This window comes from Branchiostoma floridae, chromosome 13, assembly GCF_000003815.2.
Source record: "Branchiostoma floridae strain S238N-H82 chromosome 13, Bfl_VNyyK, whole genome shotgun sequence".
Classification (NCBI taxonomy): domain Eukaryota; kingdom Metazoa; phylum Chordata; class Leptocardii; order Amphioxiformes; family Branchiostomatidae; genus Branchiostoma; species Branchiostoma floridae.
The window spans coordinates 13,891,476-13,914,387 of record NC_049991.1 but is presented as its reverse complement, the minus strand read 5'-3'; the positions used below and the strand labels follow the sequence as shown (position 1 = coordinate 13,914,387).

Sequence of the window (22,912 nt, the reverse complement as noted above, 5' to 3'; positions counted from 1 at the left end):
TCCTATGGCCCCTCCTCCTCCTCCTATGGCTCCGCCTCCGCCTCCTCCTCCTGCAGCTCCTGCTCCGCCTGTTCCTGCTCCTGATCCTACTCCTGCTCCTCCATCTATAACTCCTGTACCTCCTCCTCCTCCTCCCGCAGCTCCTCCTCCTCCTCCGCCACCACCGCTGATGCCGCCTCCACTTCCTCCAGCACCTAATCAAGGTGAAATTCAAAATGAAAAAAAAAATGATTGCCTCAACCAAATAGCCTTCATGTATGCTGCCGACGCCGTTGGATTTGGGGCTTTAGCTACGTATACGGCTTGCTTTTTTAGCCACACCAAGTAGTCCCCTCACCCCATCGTCTTGTATCGTCACAATGTATTCCTTTCCGAGCTAATACCATTTTATACGACGACGAAATTTCAGAAAGCAATCAATTACTTCACAAACATCAGCTTAGCTCAGTATGTTTCTCTTCATCGGCTCAGCTTCGCATGTTTCTCTTCAGCGAACATTTACCACGCAAACGCCCATGTTGAGAAATTAGATGCTTACCGGTACCTGGCCTAGGTCTATAGTCGATGCAGCCGTCGCAGGTGCAGTGGTTGGGTGTGATGCCGCACCAGTTGTGAGGAGAGCAGCACGGGAAGGCTCCTTCCGGGTTGCACTCACCGGGAGTGGCCAAAGGAGCCGGGAACTCCGATCCACAGCGAAGATTTGAGTTCCATCTGTGAGGAACTGTGAATAAACAGTACAGAAAAAACATCGAGATGATGATCTGGACCGATTCCGATTAATACATGGAGTAGGGAATTTTCCCGGAGCAGCCTTCGTCACCCCTGTTTCACCTACTGGGCCAGTTAGTTCTCACTCCTAGTGAGCAATTGAGCTGGTATTTCCGACTTAGAAATGCTGTTACAGTTACAATGTGAACAATAACATTGGAATTGCATTCGGGTCATGCACCTTGAAATGACCTTCAGGTCTAGATCTTGTTACGTGGTGACCATTAAGTAAAAAAACAACAACAACTATATAACCTAATTTATTATGTAGCATAAGTAACCATCGGAAGGTGATGTGTTACACCGAAATGCGGCAAGCATACCGGCTGAATAGATTAGGTATTCTCCTCAAAAGAACTTTGCTTGATAACATGTATATGTGTGCTGCATATAGGTCACCAACGTTATGGTTCGATTTCACAGACATTTCACCAATAGACGTAGTTAGTCGTAAGAGCAAACCTTCTCCAGTGCCAGCTCCTCCTCCTGATCCTCCTGCTCCCGCTCCTCCTGATCCTGATCCTCCTCCTTCTCCGCCAGCTCCGATATCTATCATAGAAACATGTTATGAATTAGTTGTTACTATCGGTATGCCGTGTGCTAAGTATTTAGAGAAAGAGGCATATGTAAAAGAGCCTAAGATAGATGGCACAGGTTAATGAGTTTGTTGAATAATTAGTAAGATAGCCAGAATAAAACTCCTCTCAGTGTAGCATGAATATTGATCTTTACTAACTTAACTGTAGAATCGGAACCTTCTGCTCCCGATCCCGAACGACGAGTGCCACCATCAGACTCTCCACTAACCCTTACTATTGAAATCAGTAAAATGCATATATGCATCATCATTTCTTTTCAGATTGTGTCTCTACAAGTTGATGAAAAAACATTACATAAATAGGTGAGCATCACTTCGAGGAACTTATCAACCAGGATTCTGTGATAGCAGTTTTTAACGTATACATACCTCGTTCGCAGAGGTATTTCTTGCTGTGGCTACAGCCAATGTCGTTCCACAGATCTCGCTGACTGGCTCCTTTGCTGTGGCTCCAGTAGTGGACACAGTCCTCGTTGCCCGCGTTATTGGGTTCGCCAGGAGCCCACGCGTTGAACCCGCTGGACACCGTACCGTCAGACCACATCCAGACGCCTTCCGTTTCCTTATCGCTCAACCCGATCCAGAAGTCAGCGTTAGAGTCAACGGCGTTCTTCAGGCGCACCAGGAGGTTGTTGATGGTCCTGTGCTTGACTGTTGCCAGCCTGCCTCCAGCGACACCGCAGTTGGTAGCGGCTGTGGCGGCGTCTACGCTATCCGCGAAGGCTCGGTAGCACAAGTAGCCTCCCGATGACCACCCACTCGGACAAACGCCTAGGTACGGTAAATACGGTTATAAAGATAGTTCACAAGCTCAACTTTTCCTGTTTTTGCTTAGATACAAAATCTATTCCGTTTAAGAACTGTATGTGAACTTTGTACACGCTTGAAGAGAAATCTTAAGTAAATCGATCATCCTATAACATCATTAATATTGATATCATCATGAGCAGAACATGAATAGACCAAAGAATTTAATATCGTTGACAAAAAGCCATTCCTACAAATATGCCTCGATGAATCTGGTATTTGGTATTTGTATCGGTATTGGGTGAGCCGACTACTCTCTCTTGGCAGCCAGGGGCTGAATTGCGAGGAGCTTACAATAGGCGGGGCTAAATCGCAAGGGTCTTGAGCGAGCTGCCAGTCGGCGCCACTCAGGTGACCTCAATACGACAAAAATTGCCACAGTAGGGCCATAAGACAATCTGACGCCGTTCAGGTTTGAAATATATAAAACAAATTGGGTTTTTGCAACCCTGTATATAAGGTTTTCAGGGAACCAAACCTACCTGCTTGTATCCCGTTGAAGGCGACGCCGACCAGCCATGGCGCGCTCCCGGAGTGTGTGGCGGTGATGAACAGACGCCAGTACTGACCCGTTACCGGCGAGATGTCAAACTCCTGCGGCTCAATGCTTCCTGCTGTCACCGAGGGAACCACGAGCGCGTCCTGCCAGTTGTACGGGCTACCCGTGGCTGAGACCTGCAGTGGTAGTGGTAGACTGGTTTATTCAAAACAACAAGGCATAAATGCCTCCTGGCAGCCGTTTGGAAGGCTGCATTGCCAGACTGTTTACAACAACGAATCAGAAAAGGGCTATTCATACAAATTGAAATCGCTGTAAGCGACATATAATGGCGTTGATTCAATAGTGAATTTTAGCAATTCTATTTGATTAATTTCTGATTTTCAAAGTGGTAATATAAATGTGCATTATTCACGAGACCTTGCGGATATTGAGAGGACTGTGATGAAGTTAAGATTCAGTTAATGGATGAATTAAAACTTAGAGACATCTAAACTTTGCAAGATCATACTAAATATATCAGAACATTCCTACAACAGTATATTACAGCTTAAGCCCTGCAGTCCTTCCCACCTGCAGCTTGAATGACTTGATGTCGTGCGTGGTGTCTCCGTAGTTCGTGATGCGGATCTGGGAGAGAAGGTACGACACTCCGAAGTTCATGATGATGCTCCACTGGTTGTAGTTCTGCGGCAGGCCCGTTGGTTTCCAGCACGATCGTGGATTGCCGTCAAAGATGTTGCTCGGTCCGAACGTGACTCCTCCCTCGCTGGCCGGTGTCCCAGAGGCTTCACCGGCCCACTCACCCGAGGTCTGGAACCACGAGAACCGCCCTGGAACAAAGATGCCGTACTAACTTTTAGCCAACAATTCTATTGAACAATTCTCTCGATCAAGTGTTTGTAACTCTCGTGAGTTTACGTTCGGAAGTGATTGGTCCATTAGTCTAGATCCTGAAGAAGGCTACAGTGGTCGTTGATAATTTGATCCGTGTATACATTTGTGTGAGAAGAACGTTTAGCATTGTACGATGGTTACTACCCATAAAAGATGAGCTTCCATAATAATTCCCCTCTACTTTAGTATCAATTGAAAGGTGTCTGGGCAGGTCATTCATGTATATCAGGGAATGCACATCTTTACCTGTTTCCTGTAAGGAATTGAACTGTCTGTGCAGTTTATGGAAATGAACTGCACTGAAGCTGGTCGGAACATTCCCCCTCCCACATACATACCTAGTGCCCAGTGAAGAAAGGTAAAAGCTGGCCGACAAAATGCCACCAATGTGTTCGGTTTTTTCATGTAAGTACTTTTTTGTTTTGTCAATCATTTGTCAAGCTAGATTTGTTCCGAAGAACACTTCCTTACCACCCCTGCGGCCACCGTAGCTGAAGATCCCCCGTCTGCGGAAGATCTGCCTCCCTGCGTTGCACCCCCACACCTTGTTGGTCGATGGGCTGACGTAGATCATAGACAGGCTGCCAGGCACAAGAACCCAGTCCGTACCCGTCGGATTGGATGAAGTAATCCCTTGAAGAAAGCAAATGACGTAAATACTATGAGAGACAACAAAACAAGACTACCACGTGTATGTTGCCGGTCCTTAGAAATAGCACAATCTTCATGTGTTACAAAGTATCGACCTATCCTATTAAAATCTAAATGCCATACTATGGTATAGCATTAAAAGGTAATGGTAAATCCACATCCTTTGGTAGACCTTCAGGCATTGCGCACGTAAACTACATACATGTGTCACCTTTGCGTTTCGCAGCTAAACCTTTTGCGTGATGCACAGATATTTGGAGAGTAGTATATATTTTATGGCAGCTTACCGACTCGAATCCAGATTTCATCCCTGGCGTTGACACCCCAGACCACATTGTAGCCCACGGTGAGTTGTTTCAGCTTCCCCGAGACCAGCCTCCACCTGCTCCCGACGGCTCGCTCGTCCCCATACGTGCCCTCTCTGTACCAGATGTCGTTGTTGCAGTTCACACCCCACACTCCGGCGGGTCCCACCGACACGTACCTCAGACTCCCGTCCAGTTGCTGCCAGGACGTCCCTGTGACATAGCAGGTTTGTACATGTCAATAACGATTAGGCATCCACGTTATGATATGCACAATACAAAATAAAGTTAATCAAAGCAATCAACTAAATAGGTTTTATAAACGGTCAGACGTTTCACATAGCAAATCTCAAGTCTGTACAACAGACGATATGGTGTAGGATCATTGGAAACCTCAAGATGGCAAAATAAAATCACAGTAATTTGTGTTATGGATGCATGTATTGGTTTTGTTTTATTTGCCAAATTAGCACTATCAACGTTAGTCTGGGTACCATCCTCCGTAGTTGTCACTTGCTCACCACGAATGGAATGAACCAGCGGTAACGACGGAGGACGGTACCCAGGCTATATATACCAACAGGACCGGTTGGTAAAAATGGCAGAAATCATCACTACAAATATTTATCCGACACGCAAAATTACGTGCCGGTGGAGCAAGTTGTTTTGTCATATGCTCTGTATTTAAGGTTTCAAGGTTGGCTAAATTGGCATTTTGACCTTCCATTGTTTTCTCATTAATGAATTAAGAAAGAATTGAGCCGTAACGAATAACGGGCATAAATGAATTCTAAATCTGATTTTTTGGGGGGGCCATGTCAGGTTTATTTCCCCTAATATTATTTTTCTATGAGAAAATTTCGGTAACGTTACATACCACTGCAATGAAGCTGTGTTTTTCATGTGCATAATGTGCTAAAGCTTTGCAGTTATTAGAAAATCATTGTTTTCATGAAATTTAGAACAGATCATTAGCAGATAACGAATGTGGAATGATAGTCAAGGCGTACCTTTCCTGTTGGCGAAAGTGACGCCCACACGTCGGTAGACGTTGTAATTGACATTGACTCCCCACACCTGGTTGGTGGTGGAGCTGACACTGACCATGGTCAGCAGACCGTCCATCTGAGTCCACGAGCTTCCTTGTGGCCTGCCACCGTTGAAACCTTAGGGTCGAAAAATAAACAAGAATAAGATTCAAAAAGGAGAGGAGAATAAGGAAAAAGTAAGTGGAGTGCAAAAATTTACCATTGTTGAATTCTTAAGTTGAATCCAAAGCAATTTTTCTATACCTTGGACAAATGACCAAAAACATTTGTATTGAGTGTTAATGTCCCGTTGCTGGCATTACATTGATCATTTTACGCCTGAGATGCACAGGAGCTTAATGTAAATTTCTATTCCATGAAAAATTAAGTAAAACATGTCAACACCTGTCAAGCAATCACAGTAATTGATATGCAAAACAAGATGCATACTTGTGTTCAACTTTGTGAAAGGTGCATACCTTCACGAACGTAGACGTTATTGTTAGCGTTAACTCCCCACACAATACCATATCCCGAGCTGATTTGCTTCAGTTTTCCGTCGACCTTTAGCCATTCGGTCCCGGGGTGGTTCTCGCCGAGGTACGTGCCGATCCGGTAGTAGACGTCATCGTCCTTGTTCACTCCCCACACTCCGCAGCCTCCAACACTTACAAACTTTAGTGAACCATCTATCGGCGCCCATCTGAGACCTGCAAACATATTTCACATAAGATAGTTTCTTGTAAGCGCGCCACCAATCAGAACAAACAAAGATCATCTGGACATGCAAGTGTCCATGCACAAGTTTCATGCAAGTGTCCATATATATATGGCCAAGTTTTATATTGTAGCTTGTTTGATGGTCAAAGTTTAGATATTTTCAGAAGAAACTATAAACGACCGCAAACCAGACTGATCTGCTATGGATCTGCTATGGTAGTTATGTGTAGGAACCGTTGTAATACGAAAAGGAAAAAAAATATCAAGAGAACCAGGTAACCCGTCGGTCTTTGAAGCAATATTTCCTTTCGTTAGTCACACGAGAATCTCACACAATAGTATTTCTTAGCCTCTTAATTTTTATGAAGAAATGAAATGAATTTATAGATCCACATCCAAAGATCTCCAATATCTTTTGTAACATGAACGTATTCCTGTGAACGTATAGTCAGAATATACATATGGTGTCGCAAACTTTGCTATACCAGCAAGACAAATAGATGTACTCACCACATAGACCTTTGGGTGCCTTAACAGATCCTCCTCCTCCTCCTGTAAAGCAAACGACAAGAGTCATTCCAGCATGAACCATCGCTGCCTTAGGAGTATGCATACTGCCTCTGAGTTTAGGAGTCACCAATCGACCCAGTGTAATTTTCCTATAATGGCACAGACAGTTGACGAGAACGAACCAGATAACGTACCATTATTCCTTCTGTAATCGATGCAGCCGTCACAGGTACAGTGAGCCGGGGTGTTGCCGCACCAGTTGTAAGAGGAGCAGCAATGGTAGGTGCCGTCCGGATCGCACTCGCCAGGGGTCGCTCCGGGAGCAGGGAAGGAATTTCCGCACCTCAGGTCAGCTCGCCATCTCAGCTTTGCGACTGACGGAAGAACATGGGTAATGAATATTACTTTTCATTGAAAAAGTCAAAGTACAAATCACCTGTACATAAGGGGCAAATAAGTTAATTCTGAGCGTCTTTTATCAACTACACTACACGCCATGGAAAAAGAGGATGGTTCAGCGTTGGGGCGGGTTTTCCTTGTTGGACCGGTCCGGAAAAGTTGGACCTGAAAAAATCAGTAGACCGGATATTGGACCAATTAGAAAATTAACAGATTTTACCGGCACTACGGCGGCAGGTGTCCACCTGTTTTGAGCCTTATTGGTCCAAGTAAATAGCGACGTCCGTAGAGGAGAGTTTCTCCATTCAAACTTGGTCTTACTTAACTGAGGCAGCTAGCATTGTTAACGTGAAGATAGGAGACCCACCAAACAGATTCCTTTGTAGCCAAATGGAACATTGTTTTGAGTACTAGTATAGCCCATTCAGAAATAATCAGGTCCAGGTTCAGGTCCTGATCCTCTGGACCTGGACCGTACCTGCACCTGGGTTTTCTGTATCGCTACCCACCCCTAGTTAGAGTAAAATGTGGAGGTATTCCTTACCGCGGCGTGCCAGGCGGTACACTGATATACGCCAGAACCCTCCGCACTTCTCGTTGCTATCCCCGCGGCAAGGAGCATTACATTCACCGACCGGCTTCATCGGTCCCAGCTTGGCGAAGCTCGCATCGTTTCCACAGAAACACTCATTGTGCCACTCGGTGCCTGGAAACAAAAGAAGAAAATAGTGAATATGGGAAAGCGACTTGTTTGCTCGTTTGCTTTGGGTAAATCGTAGCCATTGCTGTGGACCAGTGTTCAGTAGCTCTGACTTCAAGATTTGTAGAATTCAGAATTATATTGCTTGCTATCACTGTAGTGAAGGATCGTTCGTAACTGCTGATGATGCATTACCAATCTCTGAGGAATCGCTTAGTGTGTTTCTTTGAATTTGTTTGAATCTTGTCAATTGATGAGAAGCTCAAATCGGCCTGCATGCTGTTTTTCCACTGAGCTCATGAGGAAAGAGGTAAGGGTAAGACAAAAATAGAGAGACAGTTTACATCATTTGAAGTTCTAACAAGTCATACACATGTAAGAGGATAGAGCGCTCATACCACAATACGTGTATCCTCTAGATCTGCAATGCTCCGCACATGTCCCGGCCGTCAGCTGGTCACTCCTCATGAGCGCATGCGGGAAGACGCGGAACACGTTATCCACATAACAGCCGATAAAGCTGTATCCACTGGGCCCGGTACAGCCTGCGTTGTCCCCTGGCCCTGCAGAATAAACGAGCTATTTAGCTTCGTTTATGAACCACAAGACCCCATCTAATCGTTCCCTTCGTTTCTCACTGTAGCCTTTCTTTTTGTAGGTTGTTAACTTAAGCTTGTCATTCAGGCTTAACTACGGCTTAACTAAGGGAGCCACAAGATACGATTTAACTCTACATACACGAGGGGGATACAGTAATATAAATGATCGGTAATACAATGATAAATCAAATTTTCCCAGCAGTATCGTATCGTACTACTATACAAACATCAAGTCTATATTATCTTGTTCATCATATAGCATATAGTTTTGTATGCAGTGTGGAATGTACCTGTAGTGACGTTACCACTCTATCATCTAATGTAGTCGCCAGTTGGCCTAAGTGAGTTCGTTCGTTCGTGAGGGTACCTACCGATCTGGCAAATGAATTTCTTTTGCCTGCTGCACGTGTCGTCGTCCCAGCGGTGGCCTGCTGCCGCCCAGTACTGCACACAGTCCTGCCCTCCGGCATTGTTGGGCTCTCCTGGGGCCCATTTCTTGAAGTCACAATTCTGTAACGAGCAGTTATTCAGAGACATTGTTGAGAGATCTTGAGAAGGCCATCTGAACAAGTGAATCTTTCTGACTTCATGTTTTGACTGGGCCACACCTCAGTGGATGAAAGATAAAGTAAATGATTAATTTGTTCTCAAAACATCATCATCTATCCTTGGTGTTGACTGTACATTGTTCATCCTTGATGAGTTGTGTCCTGTTCATTGATCATTTACGTTTTCGATGCATCTCCCTTTGTTTGACATCTCTGGTAGAAAAATACCAATTCAACAAATTCAAAATGTCACCTTTGTTTTGCTTTCTAACTGCATTTTGTCAGTCGGCAATGACATATATGCACAGAGCTCCATTCCACCCACCTGCATCTGTGTCCCATCGCTGTATGTCCACACGCCTTCCGATGCCTTATCGTCCAATCCTATCCAGTGGTCGCCTCCTCCGTTCGCTTGTACCAGGCCCATGATGAAGGTGTCCAACATCTCCGTCTTTGGCGCCACCAGGCGGCCACCATCAGCAGCACACTTAGCCTTGGCATCGTCATAAGACTTCCTGTCTCCGTACGCCCTGTAGCAGGTGCCTTCATACCTCTGGTAACCACTTGCACAGCTTCCGCTACCTTCGGCTGCTCCTGAACATGTTAAATAACAAAGCCGCTCAATCGACAACATTTCTGATATACGGTAAAGCATATCTTATTAGCAAAGTGAGCAAACGTTTGTAAAGCAATCTCGTGTGACACAAATATTGGACATAAGGTAATCATATGCAAGTATGCTTCAAGTTGGTCCGATCAGCAGACGTAATTGATGTAGTATTACGCACCGTATTCAGTAAAGAATCAGAAGAAAAATAGAATACAGCAAATCACAATCCAGGAAAGCAAACCAATCTTACCTCCAAAGACCTGCACTTCACACAGTGTGAGGTACTGCCTTCCCGATAGAGCTATCCCCACGTACCGGCCCGTGCGACGACCACAGTTCACGGTAAATTTCGCCTTGCCCCGTGTATGCTGCTCTCCCCCACACGATGGGTTGTCGGTCACTGTTGGGTTGTCTCCCACGTATACCTTGTTTTTATTGAAAAGTACATGAAATAATACAAATAAAGGTACGAAGACGAAGTGACGGCGGACTCAAGTTGTACTCAACTTATTTTAGCGCCGCCACTTATACAAATATTGAAAATAATATACTAGACAAGACTATAATAAGTAGTTCCCCCTACTATTAAAAAGATAAAGCAGAAAATGGTACCTGAACTTAAAACCGATTTGTAGATATGATGTAATTCTGATGTTACAATTAACTTTAAAGAAACAGAGTGGACTACCATGTAAAATTAACATTTGTTATGCATTATTAGAAAGAGTGTTGAAATCAGTTAAATGTCCAAATATCCCAGAAAAGCAAACACCTTGAAGCCGCTGAGTCGTTCCGAGCAACAGTCTAGCCGGTTGGTGACGACAACTCTGTCCACACACTGGGAGGCACCCAGGTCGACTCGCCACCACGGGTTGTTTTCCATGTCGGTGTGTGTACAGCTGTTCCCAGGCCAAAACGAGTTGGTGTTCCCGTCCACAGCCCGATCAGGGTTGCCTCCGTACGCGAGACTCGACTGTTCCACTTGCTTACCCCGGGCAATGTTGGTAGTACTGCCAGCTGTAGGACAGACAATATGTCACTCTCTATACTGAGATGTAACTGAATCTTCCGCTCTATCTTGTGCGACAATTCCTTAAAAAAAGGGGTGCTATAGTGATAGAAAACATGAAAAATTGATTGATTTTTTTCCCCAGTTAGGAAAGGTCCCTCACACGTACAATGGTATTGTCGGTCTGTCGTGCCCAGCCCCTCGTGCCCGGCCTATCGCGCCCATATGACTCGCACCGGGAGCGCTCCTTACCCAGATGTAAATGGTGCAATTATCTGTTACCCATTCATAATGCAGCCGATCTATAAAGTCAATACGAAGTTGGTAATATTTGAAATTCACATACCACATTGGGGAGCTTTCACACCTCCGGAACCAGAGCCTAAGAACACGCAGACAAACACGGTTAGACAAAGTTTCATATCTAAATGGCAAATGCAAATATAGTATACTAGTATTCTCTTTGATTGGTCTTAAGAAAAATTGGCAAACATTGTTCTTCATTCCTTTAAGCAACTACAGAAATTCTAAACAGCACTAGCAGCTTTGTAGTGACACGAAGTACTACTCTTACCTGCTTCCATTCCGTAGAACCCGATTTCCTTTAGATTAGGTTGATAGCCGGAGTGTGTCCTGGTGATGTACAGTCGCCAGTACTGACCGGTCCCACCAAATCCATAGAAGTATTGATCATTGTTTGTTCCTGCCGTAGCTTCGTCGACGGTCAAGGCATCTTTCCAGTCGTAAGGATTGTTACCAGCAGACCATTGCAGTTGGAATTTCTTGATGTCGTGTGTGGTGTCACCATAGTGGGAGAGACGGAATCCCCACAGTCTGTATCTCTTGCCAAAGTTGAAGATGATGTACCACCGGTTGAAGTTCCTCGACGTTCCCTGGGGGTTCCAGTAGGTGTTTGGGTTCCCGTCCAGGACTTGCCCGGGACCATACGTCACACCGTTACGAACATATGGAGTGCCCGAAGCATCGATGGCCCAGGTAGGTGAGCACTGGAGCCATCCGAAGCGTGCCCCTGCTCCTGAAATAGAATAGGCATTCGCACATTGAGCATCTTCCGAGGTGCACGTTCTCACTGAATTAAACCTTTACAAATTTTGATGTCTTTCATACCAAAGTCTGACCCTTAGCAAATATACCATTTACTAGTCTATGAAGGAATGTGTCGTATCGGTGATCCTCCAGGTATGTGACAAAGAGATGGGCGTTTAATAGATAACGGACCCAATGAAATTGCACTAAACACTAATAAAAGAGCACCATATACACGTGCACAGTGATGCCTCTAATAAACAGATATTCTTACTCGCGAGTTTGCAATTGGATCCATGAAAGCTACCAGATTCTAATATTAAGGAAACATTGTCATTGCAACTCTCGCATAACAGAGCCGGTAGGGACAGTATTAAATGCCAATGCTACAGCAAGCAAAAATTACACCTGATTCAATATTCAATCATTGATATTAATTTCACTTAGCCTGATTTTTGAAGAAAAAAAACGTGGTCACCACGACTGCAGTTGTCAACTTGATAAATGATACCAGTCTTCTAACCTAGTGCCATTTTGAACCTCTTGTCTTGAATGCGGAAAAACATTATGAAACAAAAATTCGAGATGAGATTAAAAATGTCGAATAAGAGGTTACCTATGATTCGGTAGACTTGATTCGCCCAGCCTCCTCCCTTGCCGTCTGTCTTGCATGCCGTTGATCTCCCAAACTTGTAGTAGGTACTTTGTGCGTTGGACGACGTCCCGCACTGTCCACCGTTCTGAACGGAGAACACGGCATTGCCCTTAGCTTTGGCGACCTCGTAGCATTTGTTGATGGCATCTTTTCGACGGCTGTATTGACCATCCAGGCGGCTATCCGACCCCTCTACAATGGCAATGGCCCTATTCGATGTGTCCTTCCAACATCCCAGGGTGAAATACCTTGGGTTCGCATCTGAAAGTAAAACCGAGAACATTGAACGTCATGGGGACCAATACAGAATGATGACTGAACGTCTTTCATACAACCAAAAGAAAAAATCCAGAGATGACTGCATTAGAATCTCATGATCACTGGACTGTGGTACGTTGACGACGTCACTGCGTCCTACATTGGATAGGCATTATCCCTGACTTGATTATGGAAATATCATGCAAACCACAGAGGTACATGTATAACTGAAAAGGCAACAACACACAATGAGCGTACAAAGGGTGCTTTTATCAATAAAGATTAGCTGAACTCTCTGTCAAATCGCTTGGCCGCAGCGAGGTCGACAACATGCCGCCACATTAGCTCCCTGCGCCTGTTCTACATATCCGACTCCAACGACATCTCTCCGAGCGAGCCGGTGGCACCCACCAATGATATTGGAAAGTGGAAGAGCCTACCTGTGATCCTGTACACATTATTCGCCCATCCGCCTCCTTCCCCGTCTCCTGCACAGCCCGTCGAAGGTCCGTACTTCCTGTAGGTTCCCCCAGCGATGGGTGTCCCGAAGCACTGGCCTCCATTCTGCACACCGAAGACCATGAAGCCGCGATCTTTAGCCACTTCGTAGCACTTCCCCAGTGCGTTAGGGCGGGACTTGTAATCGCCGCTCAGACGGGAGTCTTCCAGCTGCCCGATCGCCCTGCTTGACTTGTCTTTCCAACAGCCAAGACTCATGTAGCCAGGGCTGTTTCCACTGGTCCCGGTACAGCCTGTGTTGTCTCCTGGCCCTGCAGAATACAACAGCTATCAAGCTTCGTTTATGAACAACAAGGCCGCATCTAATCGTTCCTTCGTTTCTCACCACAACCTTTCTTTTTGTAGGTTGTTAACTTGTCATTCAGGCTAACCTACGGCTTATAATTACCAGTGTCAAAGTATAAAGAAGGGAGCCACAAGATACGATTTAACTCTACATACACGCGGGGGATAATATAAAATACTCAGTAATACAACGACAAACCAAACTTCCCCGCAGTATCGTATCGTGCTACTACATATACAAGCATCAAGTCTATATGTATCTCGCTCACCAAGCATACAGTTTTGCAGTGTGGAATTATGTACCTGTAGTGAACTTACCACTCAATCATCTAATGTAGTAGGCAGTTTGCCTAAGTGAGTTTGTTCGTGAGGGTACCTACCGATCTGGCAAATGAATTTCTTTTGCCTGCTGCACGTATCGTCGTCCCAGCGGTTGCCTGCTCCCGCCCAGTACTGCACACAGTCCTGCCCTCCGTTATTGTTGGGCTCTCCTGGGGCCCATTTCTTGAAGTCACAATTCTGTAACGAGCAGTGATTCAAAGACATTGTTGAGAGATCTTGAGAATCTGTTTCCTGTGTATTAATCATTTACGTTTCCGATGCATCTCCGTCTGTTTGACATCTCTGGTGGAAAAATACCAATTCAACAACTTCAAAATGTCAAATTTGTTTTGCTGCTTTTGCTTTTGTAACTGCATTTTGTCAGCCGGTAGTGGCATATATATGCCCAGAGCTCCGTCCCACCCACCTGCATCTGTGTCCCATCGCTGAATGTCCACACGCCTTCCGATGCCTTGTCGTCCAATCCTATCCAGTGGTCGCCTCCTCCGTTCGCTTGTACCAGGCCCATGATGAAGGTGTCCAACATCTCCGTCTTTGGCGCCACCAGGCGGCCACCATCAGCAGCACACTTAGCCTTGGCATCGTCATAAGACTTCCTGTCTCCGTACGCCCTGTAGCAGGTGCCGTCATACCTCTGGTAACCACTTGCACAGCTTCCACTACCTTCGGCTGCTCCTGAACATGTTAAATAACAAAACCGCTCAATCGACAACATGGCTAGAATGATCATCCCTCACCAGCAACTGGTCTCAAATGAGAGTCATTTCTGATATACAGTAAAGCATATCTTATTAGCAAAGTGAGCAAACGTTTGTAAAGCAATCCCGTGTGACACAAATATTAGATATAATGTAATCATTTGCAAGTATGCTTCAAGTTGGTCCGATCAGACGACACTGATGTACTATTACGTACTGTAACCAAAAAAGAATCAAAAGAAAAATAGAATCCAGCAAATTACAATCCAGGAAAGCAAATCAATCTTACCTCCAAAGACCTGCACTTCACACAGTGTGAGGTACTGCCTTCCCGATAGAGCTATCCCCACGTACCGGCCTGTGCGACGACCACAGTTCACGGTAAATTTCGCCTTGCCCCGTGTATGCTGCTCTCCCCCACACGATGGGTTGTCGGTCACTGTTGGGTTGTCTCCCACGTACACCTTGTTTTTATTGAAAAGTACATGAAACAATACAAATAAAGGTACGAAGACGAAGTGACGGCGGACTCAAGTTGTACTCAACTTATTTTAGCGCCGCCACTTACTAGTATACAAATATTGAAAATAATATATTAGACAAGACTATAATAAGTAGTTCCCCCTACTATTAAAAAGATAAAGCAGAAAATGGTACCTGAACTTAAAACCGATTTGTAGATATGATGTAATTCTGATGTTACAATTAACTTTAAAGAAACAGAGTGGACTACCATGTAAAATTAACATTTGTTATGCATTATTGGAAAGAGTGTTGAAATCAGTTAAATGTCCAAATATCCCAGAAAAGCAAACACCTTGAAGCCGCTGAGTCGTTCCGAGCAACAGTCTAGCCGGTTGGTGACGACAACTCTGTCCACACACTGGGAGGCACCCAGGTCGACTCGCCACCACGGGTTGTTTTCCATGTCGGTGTGTGTACAGCTGTTTCCAGGCCAAAACGAGTTGGTGTTCCCGTCCACAGCCCGATCAGGGTTGCCTCCATACGCGAGACTCGACTGTTCCACTTGCTTACCCCGAGCAATGTTGGTAGTACTGCCAGCTGTGGGACAGACAACAGTCACTCTCTAAAAAGTCTCTATACACAGAGATGTAGCTGAATCTTCCGTCCTATCTTGTGTGACAATGCCTGAAAGAAAGGGGTGCTGTAGCGATAGAAAACATGAAAAATTTATTGATTTTTTTCCCAGTTAGGAAAGGTCCCTCACACGTACAATGGTATTGTCGGTCTGTCGTGCCCAGCCCCTCGTGCCCGGCCTATCGCGCCCATATGACTCGCACCGGGAGCGCTCCTTACCCAGATGTAAATGGTGCAATTATCTGTTACCCATTCATAATGCAGCCGATCTATAAAGTCAATACGAAGTTGGTAATATTTGAAATTCACATACCACATTGGGGAGCTTTCACACCTCCGGAACCAGAGCCTAAGAACACGCAGACAAACACGGTTAGACAAAGTTTCATATCTAAATGGCAAATGCAAATATAGTATACTAGTATTCTCTTTGATTGGTCTAAAGAAAAATTGGCAAACATTGTTCTTCATTCCTTTAAGCAACTATAGGAATTCTAAACAGCACTAGCAGCTTTGTAGTGACACGAAGTGCTACTCTTACCTGCTTCCATTCCGTAGAACCCGATTTCCTTTAGAAGAGGTTGATAGCCGGAGTGTGTTCTAGTGATGTACAGTCGCCAGTACTGACCGGTCCCACCAAATCCATAGAAGTATTGATTATTGTTTGTTCCTGCCGTAGCTTCGTCGACGGTCAAGGCATCTTTCCAGTCGTAAGGATTGTTACCAGCAGACCATTGCAGTTGGAATTTCTTGATGTCGTGTGTGGTGTCACCATAGTGGGAGAGACGGAATCCCCAAAGTCTGTATCTCTTGCCAAAGTTGAAGATGATGTACCACCGGTTGAAGTTCCTCGACGTTTGCTGGGGGTTCCAGTAGGTGTTTGGGTTCCCGTCCAGGACTTGCCCGGGACCATACGTCACACCGTTATGAACATATGGGGTGCCCGAAGCATCGATGGCCCAGCTAGGTGAGCATTGGAGCCACCCGAAGCTTGCCCCTGCTCCTGAGGTAAAATACATGCAAATATGCAAGTCTGTACACCAGTGTTTTACTTTGGTTGCAATTAGTCTTTGGGCATAGTCTTTGAATAAACTTGCCATTTATCATTATCATTGTATTACGAAATAGGCATCGTTGTCGGCAGTCGGTTCACTTTCACCCTGCTTGATAATTCTGCAGCATCAAAATCGCACGAAGAATGTGATCTCACCTTCTTTACTGATTCGACGGTGAGGGGGCTTGACCGAAAGCTTAAAACAACACTTGCAGCTAGATGTTGAAAGGTAAAAGGGTGATAGATACCGGTGCAGGTCGTTTAGTGTGATATAATCAGCTGCTACCAAGCCGAGTGCCTGCGTAGCTGGTGTCTTACGTCTAAGACTCTAGGGTGGCTATAACAGTTGTACAGATACAGAAAGAAACTTTGAAATGAGAAGTTACCTATGATTCGGTAGACTTGGTTCGCCCAGCCTCCTCCCTTGCCGTCTGTCTTGCATGCCGTTGATCTCCCAAACTTGTAGTAGGTACTTTGTGCGTTGGACGACGTCCCGCACTGTCCACCGTTCTGAACGGAGAACACGGCATTGCCCTTAGCTTTGGCCACCTCGTAGCATTTGTTGATGGCATCTTTTCGACGGCTGTATTGACCATCCAGGCGGCTATCCGACCCTTCGACAATGGCAATGGCCCTATTCGATGTGTCCTTCCAACATCCCAGGGTGAAATACTTTGGGTTCGCATCTGAAAGTAAAACCGAGAACATTGAACGTCAAGGGACTTCAAGGGACGTCTTTCGTACAACCAAAAGAAAAAAATAGTGTCTTGTTTCCCAATGTCTGTTCTAAATGCCCGGTGTGGCACCCATCAATGATACAGTGGAAGTGAAAGGTCCTACCTGTGATCCTGTACACATCATTCGCCCATCCGCCTCCTTCCCCGCCTCTACAGCCCGACGAAGGTCCGTACTTCCTGTAGGTTCCCCCAGCGATGGGTGACCCGAAGCACTGGCCTCCATTCTGCACACCGAAGACCATGAAGCCGCGATCTTTAGCCACTTCGTAGCACTTCCTCAGTGCGTCATCACGTCTCTTGTAATCGCCGCTCAGACGGGAGTCCTTGCCTTCCAGCTGCCCGATCGCTCTGCTTGACTTGTCTTTCCAACAGCCAAGACTCGTGTAGCCAGGGCTGTTTCCACTGGTCCCGGTACAGCCTGTGTTGTCTCCTGGCCCTGCAGAATACAAGAGCCTTTAACCTTCGTTTATGGACCACAAGGCCGCATCTAATCGTTCCTTCGTAGCCTTTCTTTTTGTAGGTCGCTAACTTGTCATTCAGGATAACCTACGCCTGCATTGTAATTATATGATCAGTGTCAAAGTATAAAGAAGGGAGCCACAAGATACTATTTAACTCTACATACACGAGGGGGATAATATAAAATACTCAGTATTAATACAACGACAAACCAAATTTTCCCAGCAGTATCGCATCGTGCTACTACATATACAAACAAACATCAAGTCTATATGTATCTCGTTCATCAAGCATACAGTTTTGTATGCAGTGTGGAATGTACTTAAACAGTTGGTCTAAGTGAGTTCGTTCGTGAGGGTACCTACCGATCTGGCAAATGAATTTCTTTTGCCTGCTGCACGTGTCGTCGTCCCAGCGGTTGCTTCTTCCCGCCCAGTACTGCACACAGTCCTGCCCTCCGTTATTGTTGGGCTCTCCTGGGGCCCATTTCTTGAAGTCACAATTCTGTAACAAGCAGTGATTCAGAGACATTGTTGAGAGATCTTGAGAAGGCCACCTGAACAATTCAATCCTTCTGACTACATGTTTTGACTGGGCCACACCTCAGTGGATGAAAGATAAATGATAAATGGTTAATTTTCTCTCTAAACGTGATCATTTATCCTTGATGTTGATGGTTTGTGTCCTGTTCATTGATCATTTACGTTTTTTGGGCATCTCCATCTGTTTGCCATCTCTGGTAGAAAAATACCAATTCAACAACTTCAAAATGTCACCTTTGTTTTGCTGCTTTTGCTTTCTACCTGCATTTCGTCAGTTGGTAATGTCATATATATCCCTAGAGCTCCGTCCCACCTACCTGCATCTGTGTCCCATCGCTGAATGTCCACACGCCTTCCGATGCCCTGTCGTCCAATCCTATCCAATGGTCGCCTCCTCCGTTCGCTTGTACCAGGCCCATGATGAAGGTGTCCAGCCTCTCCGTCTTTGGCGCCACCAGGCGGCCACCATCAGCAGCACACTTAGCCTTGGCATCGTCATAAGACTTCCTGTCTCCATACGCCCTGTAGCAGGTGCCGTCATGACTCTGGTAACCACTTGCACAGCCTCCACTACTACCTTCGGCTGCTCCTGAACGTGTAATAGCAAAACCGCTCAATCGACAACATGGCTAGAACGATCATCCCACAAGCTAGGAGCACAACCCGCCGTACTTGAAATTTTCGGAAATAAGTTGAGGACGTGGCCTCTCAAAAAACAGTGGAGTAAGTGCACGCTGTCAATGCCCAGCACACGTCCTGAGTGTGTCACCTCTCCGACTCGTTCACGAAGCCAAGACAAATGAGAGTCAATGAAGACTATCTATTGTGAAAATGACCTATACAAGTTGCGCGTCAACACACAGAAAAACTAACAAACCTGAATGTTCTTCTCCAGATCCATGGCCATGTCCATGTCCATGCCCATGTTTACGCCCTTTAAAGAAGAAACCCTGTAGACAATATATGTGAAAATTTATTGTATTGAATTGGCCGAAGATCCTAGCACAGCCGCCCCAGCGGAGGGCGCGGGGAAGCAGTGCAAGAATATAGCAATTAGTAACAGTCTGTACCATCACGGTGAATATGTGCCATGAGCTTTTGGACTATTGAACCTTTGTCTTCCACCCGTTTTACATATTAATTCATAGTTATGATAAACTTGTTCTTCAGCTAGATCTCTTTTACATATCAATTCAATGCTAGGATATAAAAATCCCCTCCAACAAGATCACTTTAGTGTCACTGACGAAAACTAGTGGATGTTAGCTGAAACGTATGACCGTTTCCAAAATCATATCCAGGTGCTTGAGTAACTGCTTTTTGGCGTATACTTTTGCCTGGATGTCTAACCTACATCGACGTACATGTAGATAGACATTGTATGTCCAGCATTTCCTTTCGAAACTTGTTAAGACTACAATTAAAGAAAACCTATACCCAAATAACAGACAATCGAGCGAGGGAAGGAAGCTACTGTTGTGAAAATGTAACTGTGTACTTGTACCTTCTTTGAAAAGGACTGCAATGCGTCCAGAAGCGACAGTACTTTGGAGGAGCTTGGCTCGTCTGTATCGTTGTTTGTCACGTCAGCCTCCAGGGACTTCTTTTCGGGACCCTAGCGAGGCAGAAATCATTTTTGAAGTTTCTGGACTAACAGTTTATTTTTTAATGGAATATTTTCATACAGAAGAAAGAGAGAGAGAGAGGGAGAGAGAGAGTCAGGGAGAGAGAGAGGCAGGCGGAGAAAGGGAGAGAGAGGGAGAGAGAGGGGAGAGAGAGAGGGAGTGAAAGAAGCAGAGAAGCAGAGAGAGAGGGAGAGAGAGAGACAGAAAGAGGCTGGGAGAAAGAGGCAGAGAGAGAGAGAGAGAGATAGAGAGAGAGAGAGAGATTGGCATGGGGCACATTGACTTCAACTTGTAACATCAAAAACCAAGTTGTTCTCATTCCATGACCCAGCAGACTGAAAATGATGGGGAGTTCCTTACTATTCTAGTTGCTACATGTGTGGGTACTACATTAAGAGTCAGCATCCTAAGGATATAGAATCGAAGTAGAAGGTACCTAGGTCTAAGAAACAAAATTTACCTCCACGCCGACGTTCTCCAGGACCCGGTGTGCTACATTCTTCAAGTCGTTCAAGACCTTATTGAATGCTCCGCCCTCCGGTGTCTGTGAAAATGATAATGTATTATTTCAAGCATCTTAATACTTAATCCGCATGTCCTTCCAAGTTATCCAATTTACATTGATACTACTCCATAAGTACTGACATTAGTATTGTGAAAGCTGTGACGTCGCCCCTTAATTGACGATTTCCTCTTTTTTTCACTACATGTATCCGTGTCGAATAACACACTTACAGACATGCCGCTATATAAAAAAAGAGGCCTTGTCTACTTCTGACATGAACATGCAACTTGCAAATGGGAAGGCACCTCAGCAGAAACAGCAGAGACGACGGCGAGGATGAGGAGCAGCGTTCGCAGAAACCGCAGGGTGGCGCTCTTGGACGCCATGCTGCTGGACTTCCACCTGCTGGAAAAGAACATGGAGACATTACAAAATTTTCCACTGACCAACTCTATGATCCAGTCTCCGCCAACGAATGAGCAATTCACCGCTTCTGTGACGTCACGTTATGCAGAACACGTGACTCGGTGAGCGGTGGATCAATTTTAAGGTGCAGAATATTCAGTCGCCTGGACACCCAGTTTCACTACTGGACAACTGAAGTAAAATTCCTGGACACAGAACCAGGCTTCTTTGCAAGAGAAGTAAAGAAGCATCAGGGCGTTACGACCATTTCTAAACAGAGACGGGGCGCCGTGCTCTATCTACATAGCGTAAAGTCACGTAAGCGGTGGACTACTCATTACTTGACTAAGACTGGAGTCGGTTAGTCTTGGGGTATTGGGGTAAATCCACTTCTTTGTGTTGGAAGCAGTGTTGTAGCCAGCACCTGTCCTTCAGTCCTTTGAAGGAATTTTGCAGCTGGGGACTGAAAAAATTTTCCCCATTCCGTCCCCAGGGACAGACAAAAATTGATATGTAAAGATATTAAAAAACTGAAACCCATGTGTTCTTCCTCGCCAAAACAGTTGACATTGAACAGCTTAGTCTACAAGCAAAATTTGCACCTCAAAATGCAGGAAATAGTGTTTCAGAGGGTCTAGGCTTTATAAATTTTCTGGGACCCAGACCCTCTAGAAATGACGCGCAACACCACGCCATGACTTCGGTGCTCGATAGGATTCCCATTCAAAATCGAGGGGACTGAAAATGATTTCAGGCTGGCTACAACCCTAGTTGGAAGGCACAATTTACGAGACTATGATTGAGTCCGATCTTTCACTTGCATACAGTAACCGATTTCTCGGGCCATTGCCAACTCTCAAAATACCATGTAGTCCGTAAGAAATTTTAGCATTTTTAAATGTAAAAAAATACATGTATTTATAATTTGGTATGAACCACGGATGTGAACGCTGGTGGTTGCAATGGAAAATTTCTGATATTAAATGTGTCTCTTTTTTTTAATATTTCAAAGCTAGATAACACAGAGTCAGTATTTTTCAAACATAGACATTGCAAACATAGACTCTCTCTCTCACCCTTCGTTTATACCACCGACGGGTTGTGTACCGATGATATTTTACACCACCAACGGGTTGTGTACCGATGAGGTAGTATAAAATAGTAGTTGCCAACTTTGTGATACAGAGGCGAAATAGCTAAAAAAAAACCTTAACCACTAAAGTATTTTGATCTCCATTAATTGAAGGATTAAAGAACCATATTCTAATCTTCAGTGTCTGCCACCGTGCACAGTGTGTGCCGCAAAAAATCGACACTTCATCGACACTTCATCGTCAGACTACAGCATCGGTTTTTCTAGTCAAACTGTTGATTTATCTGTTGTTTTTGCGATCTTGTGAGATAACCTTTAGTCCTGGGCGGAGCTAAATGCAGCTCCATTGTCTCGACTGTCTGTGCTTCAATCTGATATATGATATCGCTTCTGGTCAGACAGAATAATGAGATAATTGCTATAGAACATATATCTGTCACTAGCTTGCCATCCTTTTCATTCATGAATGGCAAGGTCGGCGTCACATGTCAGGAGAAAGTTATGTAAAGGTGGTATCTCATTGTACTTGGGGTATCGGTGCGGCACAGCGGGCTCGAAAGATTACTCAACGATTTTCAGGGATAAAGAAATTTTTCCTACGTTCTGTATATTGTGTTGTCTACTAGGTCATACTTTTACGTATTACGCAATATCTAAATTATAAAAGTCGGCGAAAATAACACCACAGTGCCGCAGTGAACGAACCCCGCAGTGCCACACCGGTGCCCTAAGTGCAGTGAGATACCACCTTAAACGTCCTTGAGATTACAACGCTACAACAACTCGGTTCAAACAACATGCATGTAGGCTTTATACCATTGGGCGCGATTCGATCGGACGATGAGTCTGCGAGCTCTAGCTCTAAATTACAAGGAGGTATGACCCTGACGGGAAGGGGGAACTCAGCCATTTCCTTCTCGGCAGCAAGGTCATGCCTCCTCG

General features: G+C 45.1%; 1 protein-coding gene across 1 annotated transcript in view; it reads right to left on the bottom strand.

The window, feature by feature from the left end:
- Positions 1–6: 6 nt before the first annotated feature.
- The window catches only part of LOC118428529, a gene marked incomplete at its 3' end in the record, with an annotated part of 26,770 nt that continues 3,864 nt past the window's right edge, over positions 7–22,912 (bottom strand). The window contains exons 2-37 of the mRNA XM_035838620.1: positions 20,778–20,874; positions 20,428–20,511; positions 19,847–19,957; positions 19,220–19,292; positions 18,660–18,931; positions 18,166–18,304; positions 17,445–17,777; positions 16,991–17,290; positions 16,092–16,553; positions 15,864–15,899; positions 15,270–15,514; positions 14,742–14,916; positions 14,161–14,429; positions 13,793–13,931; positions 13,049–13,378; positions 12,312–12,611; positions 11,223–11,684; positions 10,995–11,030; positions 10,412–10,656; positions 9,890–10,064; positions 9,355–9,623; positions 8,853–8,991; positions 8,281–8,445; positions 7,727–7,888; positions 6,978–7,157; positions 6,784–6,825; positions 6,033–6,263; positions 5,536–5,691; positions 4,508–4,738; positions 4,041–4,202; positions 3,246–3,505; positions 2,656–2,848; positions 1,736–2,137; positions 1,231–1,317; positions 539–721; positions 7–194 (exon numbers count right to left, since the gene is read on the bottom strand). Coding sequence (XP_035694513.1) covers positions 7–194; positions 539–721; positions 1,231–1,317; positions 1,736–2,137; positions 2,656–2,848; positions 3,246–3,505; positions 4,041–4,202; positions 4,508–4,738; positions 5,536–5,691; positions 6,033–6,263; positions 6,784–6,825; positions 6,978–7,157; positions 7,727–7,888; positions 8,281–8,445; positions 8,853–8,991; positions 9,355–9,623; positions 9,890–10,064; positions 10,412–10,656; positions 10,995–11,030; positions 11,223–11,684; positions 12,312–12,611; positions 13,049–13,378; positions 13,793–13,931; positions 14,161–14,429; positions 14,742–14,916; positions 15,270–15,514; positions 15,864–15,899; positions 16,092–16,553; positions 16,991–17,290; positions 17,445–17,777; positions 18,166–18,304; positions 18,660–18,931; positions 19,220–19,292; positions 19,847–19,957; positions 20,428–20,511; positions 20,778–20,858 — 7,317 coding nt within the window. The remainder of the gene's footprint in view (positions 195–538; positions 722–1,230; positions 1,318–1,735; positions 2,138–2,655; positions 2,849–3,245; positions 3,506–4,040; positions 4,203–4,507; positions 4,739–5,535; positions 5,692–6,032; positions 6,264–6,783; positions 6,826–6,977; positions 7,158–7,726; positions 7,889–8,280; positions 8,446–8,852; positions 8,992–9,354; positions 9,624–9,889; positions 10,065–10,411; positions 10,657–10,994; positions 11,031–11,222; positions 11,685–12,311; positions 12,612–13,048; positions 13,379–13,792; positions 13,932–14,160; positions 14,430–14,741; positions 14,917–15,269; positions 15,515–15,863; positions 15,900–16,091; positions 16,554–16,990; positions 17,291–17,444; positions 17,778–18,165; positions 18,305–18,659; positions 18,932–19,219; positions 19,293–19,846; positions 19,958–20,427; positions 20,512–20,777; positions 20,875–22,912) is intronic.